The 5052-nt window shown below is 34.7% G+C and overlaps 1 protein-coding gene across 1 annotated transcript; it reads left to right on the top strand.

The window, feature by feature from the left end:
- The first annotated feature begins 232 nt into the window (after positions 1–232).
- LOC118735077 (importin subunit beta-like) lies at positions 233–2140 on the top strand. Its single transcript, XM_036464681.1, has 2 exons — positions 233–1192; positions 1251–2140. Exons 1-2 carry the CDS (start codon positions 248–250, stop codon positions 1650–1652), a joined length of 1347 nt encoding a protein of 448 aa, XP_036320574.1. The 5' UTR covers positions 233–247; the 3' UTR covers positions 1653–2140.
- Positions 2141–5052: the final 2912 nt, after the last annotated feature.

Below are 5052 nucleotides of genomic sequence, written 5' to 3'. Positions count from 1 at the left end.
CTTCTTTATATTCAGTTATATCATTCGAAAATATAACGGAATTTATGTTTTGTTTATTTCAAATTGCAATCAATATTACACTCAACTTGTAAAGCTAAGATTTATGTTAATAAGCTGGAGGTGTTTCTAATTGATAGAGACGCCTGCATTTCATTAATAAAACCATCCACATTTACATAAAAATGGTAATTCAGATTATGCTATAAAAGATAATTTATGATAGATTACATGTTCTTATGCAATACCAATGTATTCCTATTTTCAGATTGTTCCAGAGGCAGCGATAAACAAAAATTATTTAAATACCCTTCTCGAATGCTTTATCAAAGGATTGAAAGCCGAACCTCGCGTTGCTGCTAATGTCTGTTGGGCATTTATTGGTTTATCCGATGCCGCTTATGAAGCGGCCGAAGTGAATGAGGGTGAAACACCAGAAACATATTGTTTATCCCCCTATTTTGAGTACATTATTACTCAATTGTTAGAGACAACGGACAGGCAAGATGGCACACAAGCGAATCTACGAGCAGCTGCGTATGAAGCGTTAATGGACATGATAAAAAATTCACCGCTGGATTGCTACTTGGTAGTCCAACGAACGACTATTGTCATTCTCGAGCGACTTAATCAAGTATTACAAATGGAGTCCCACATTGCTAGTCACAATGACCGTCATCAGTTTAATGACTTACAATCTTTACTTTGCGCTACCTTGCAAAGTGTTCTTCGAAAAGTTCGCGAAGAGGACGCACCCCAAATATCTGATGCTATTATGACAGCACTTCTTACAATGTTCAGCTCATGTTCTGGTAAAACAGGAGGAGTTCAGGAAGATGCATTTCTAGCCGTTTCAACTCTTGTAGAATTACTTGGGTACAAGTTTGTTAAATATATGGATGCATTTAAACCATTTTTGTTTATGGGACTAAAAGCTCATCAGGAATATCAGGTATGCTGCGCTGCTGTTGGTCTAACTGGGGATATATGCCGAGCTCTAAAGCAACTCATTATTCCATATTGTGATGAAATAATGACCCTGCTTCTTGCCAACTTATCAGAACCAACACTGCATCGCAATGTCAAACCACAAATCTTATCAGCCTTTGGAGATATGGCTTTGAGCATTGGCAGTGAATTTATAAAATATTTAAGTGTGGTACTGGAAATGCTGCATGCAGCTTCACAACTCCAGGTAAAAAAATCAGAACCCTAATTTAATATGTTTGAATTTTCCAAAATACATTTTTTAGGTGGATGCTAATAGTTACGACATGGTAGAATATTTAAATGAATTGCGAGAAAGCGTATTGGAAGCATACACAGGAATAATTCAAGGTTTAAAGGGAGTGGAGCAACAGCCAAACCCTGATGTATTTCATTTGGAGCCTCATTTGGGCAATATTATGGCGTTTATAAAACGCATTGCTCTCGAAGGCGAAAATTCTGACTCCATGGTCGCTAGCGCTGCGGGATTTATTGGTGATTTATGTACCGCGTTTGGACCAAGGTTATATCCCATGCTAGATGATGTCACAATTACTCAACTTCTAGCCGACGGCAAGCGTTCAAAGGCAACTCGAACTAAATCATTGTGTAACTGGGCCACGAAAGAAATTAAAAAACTGCGCGATGGGCAAGCGATTTCTCAGTGAAATGGAGCTCAGTGAAATAAAATAAGCTTTTTAAGTATGATGTAATAGTTTCCATGGTATGTTATAAATTCGTATTTCGCTTTTGACATACGACTATTGTGGACAAAACTTCTTAAAGGTGTAAGGATTATAACAGAAAATGCTGTTTAATATTAAATTTTATTTTAAATACGTATAAATTATTAAATATTTTTCGAGTCAAAACCCTGATTTAAAAATGAAACCAGTAGTATCTAAGCAGTTACCTCAACATTGAATATTATTTATGAAAGCTATGTCTGAATATGCAAATTAAATTTCTATAGAATCTTGCCCAAATGCAATTCTTCCTATTACTCAATTCTTAACCAATTGGATAAGAGAAATTTTTAAAACGAAAATTACACGATTTGTATACCTAGTAGTTTATGATGCAGGTGGACTTATACATAGATACTTAAAGAACATTTTAATTTTTTTTTTATTAAAATGTTAAAAATGTAAAATTATATCTTTACTAATGTGTTTGTAAAAGCCACCGCAAAACTCATCAATTCACCAACTAAAACAATACTGTTGCCAATTACTTATAATGCCAGCAAAATTACCGTGCACGCATTCGTAAATGGAAAAAATCCGTATAAAAATCGGATATTTAATCCGTTTTGCGATTCTATTTCCGGTAGTTCTTCGGATAAGCCTTTCCACTAAAGTCTGCTTACGGAACGGGTCTAAAAAAGTATCTCAATTGGTTGTGAAACGGATGCCCTTTCTGATGTTTTCCGAACTTTCACTTGTTCAATTCAACTGAACTTCGCAGTTGAGGCATTTTATGTCATCGCGGTCACCTCTGGGCGCGACCTCTCAGGATTTGGATGAAAGTTGAAGAGATAGAAGGTTAAGGTGACATGAATATACGTGCAGCTTATTTTGCCGATATGACGTAGGGTTGCATATTTACACGGGACTTAAATTTTCAGAAAGCGTCATACATACCTTTCTTTAAAGTGCTGTATCTTGGAAACCTTTTAACGAAACTTAATGATAAAAACTGTATTTCTTCCGTCTTATTATGGGCGTTAATTATAAATTTTTTACATTAATGTGCAACGTATAAAAAACAAAAAAAAATTAAACGTTTTTGTTTTTTTTTTTACTATAGCATTTTTAAAAATTTTTATTTTTACCTAACAACATTGTCTATAATGTCAACTTAAAGTACCCAAATGGGCGTAATGAGCTACTAATGCGTATGGACTCTAGATCGTCTAACGCTCAATCAATATCATAAGTAGACATTGAAATTTTATGAAATTGTATATTTTTGAGAGAGGACAAAAACAATATGAATAAATGATATTAACTTTACTAAAGGTCTGAAATAATGAAAATCGCTTCAAGGAAATGGCAGAATTGAACTTTGTTGCAAGTTCACAGGGGAAATCTGCTTACGACGTGATTGGAGGAAATTTTAAGAGACCAGCAGCTAGAGCAAGTCTTCAACTCCTGATGTTACAACAAATTCGTACACCCGAGGCACTATCAATGGGGTGCTGTATGTTTCCAATGGGATGCCTGTAAAAAATTACTGCAATTAATTTTTCAGTGGACTTTATTTCGACTATGACTACGTGCCAATTACTTTAATCCTATTTTAAGCTAGTTTAACATTAAGTTAGGGAACTTCATATCCTTATTTAACGAATCTTTAAATCAATAAATAATTTTTTTCCTTTTAGTTCTTATTGTAATAAAAGCGTGTTGTTGTTTTTTTTAACTATAATTTTATTACTCATTAGGTTTGTTTTAGGAAAGGTGTGTTGTTCCTTTTTCTTGGTTTAATAAAAGAACTAACCTTGGAGCTTTCATTGGTGGTCTAATATTATTTTGCAATGAGTGATGTTGATGTTGTTGATGTTTCGGTTTCAACGAATTTGTTGCAACATCAGGAGTTGAAGCCTTGCTCTAGCTACTAGTCTCTTAAAATTTCCTCCAATCACGTCGTAAGCAGATTTCCCATGTGAACTTGCAACAAAGTTCAATTCTGCCATTTCCTTAAAGGGATTTTCATGATTTCAGACCTTTAGTAAAGTTAATCAGGTATGTCGCAGAAACCGACTCGGAATTGATTTTTGTCGGCAATGAAAACCGATACCTGTTTCATTTGGTGTCGCGAAAATCTATCGGATTTCGATTTTTCGAACATGAACAAATCCGATATTCGAATCAGCTGTTTTTTTCCACCTCTGCATTGTGATTGTGGTATTTTGTAGCAAATAGCAAATAATTTAATTTGTGATTTTTTTTGGTGAAATAGCGATAAAAACATGAGTTCCGTTCTATTATTGTTTTCAATTATGGAAGAAGAGCGGTTAGAAAAATTGAAGCGGAGAGTTTTACGAAATCACAACAATCCTCTGGAGCTTCCGGCAGTGTTGCCATCTTTTGATTTTCAAAAAAGCACCAAAAACTTGGAAAAAAAAGCGTTTTACCACACTAAAAGCACCAAATTTTTTTGAATCAAGGGGTGCTTTTTTCATAACATAATACCGAAGTACTGCACATTAAAACTGGTATATCTCGAGAAAGAAAAATCGAATCGCATCAAACGAAAATGATGCCCTAATTAGAAATGAGCAAATAATTTGATGTTTTCATTATATAACATCAAATATCGCTAAAACCGTGTTTTTGGAACTTTGAGGTTAGGATATCTCAAAATTCTAGTGCTAGAGCAATTGTGAGGCCAGATTTGGATTCAGCACCACAAACCATGGCCCGTAGTCATAGTCAAAATAAAGTCGACTTTAAAGTTAGTTGCAGCTTTTTTGACATAATTTTCAATGGGATATCTGTCAAAAAAGCTGCAACTAACTTTAAAGTCGACTTTATTTTGACTATGACTACGGGCCCATGTGTTTACTCAGGTGGTAAAAAAAAAAAACAAAATTTGTACAAATAATTAGAAAAAAAACAAATACTTAACTTATTGCGTACTAGCATTTTCAACGCGAATAGAATTTAACAAGGTGGGTTTGCAACTTCAGCTTTTTATCAATCGTGGTCCATCGTGGTGGTTTAAATTTGTAGATTCTTGTAAATTCAGTGCTGCCACAGCCTTAAATATTCCAAATTATTTCAGGTTTTAACTATCTCGAAGTAATTTCAGTTTAAAAAAAGCACTAAAAAAGGCACTAGGCACTAAATAATTCTTTTTGGCGTTTTAATTTTCAAAAAGCTCTAAATCTAGTGCTTAAAGCACCAAGTTGGGAACTATGGCTGCCGGAGTCTGTGTAAGCAAGAGCAAAGCATTAAGTATACACGCAAATAACACCCCTATTGCGAATGTCGACTGGCAGTAGATAAACGACTATTAAGCGGTTATCGATTATCGATGCTATTGCGAGTGTCGCTTAGTCGC

This window comes from Rhagoletis pomonella, unplaced genomic scaffold (genome assembly GCF_013731165.1).
Source record: "Rhagoletis pomonella isolate Grant_MI unplaced genomic scaffold, Rhpom_1.0 Rhpom_scaffold_00003, whole genome shotgun sequence".
Taxonomy (NCBI): domain Eukaryota; kingdom Metazoa; phylum Arthropoda; class Insecta; order Diptera; family Tephritidae; genus Rhagoletis; species Rhagoletis pomonella.
Note: the sequence above shows the minus strand (reverse complement) of the source record. Positions and strands in the feature narration are given on the sequence as shown.

Excerpts from the sequence above, each read along its gene's own strand:
- LOC118735077 (XM_036464681.1), top strand. The coding sequence starts at position 248 with ATGTATTCCTATTTTCAGATTGTTCCAGAGGCAGCGATAAACAAAAAT. Across the intron at positions 1,193-1,250 it reads ATGCAGCTTCACAACTCCAG|GTGGATGCTAATAGTTACGA; the intron begins GTAAAAAAATCA and ends TACATTTTTTAG.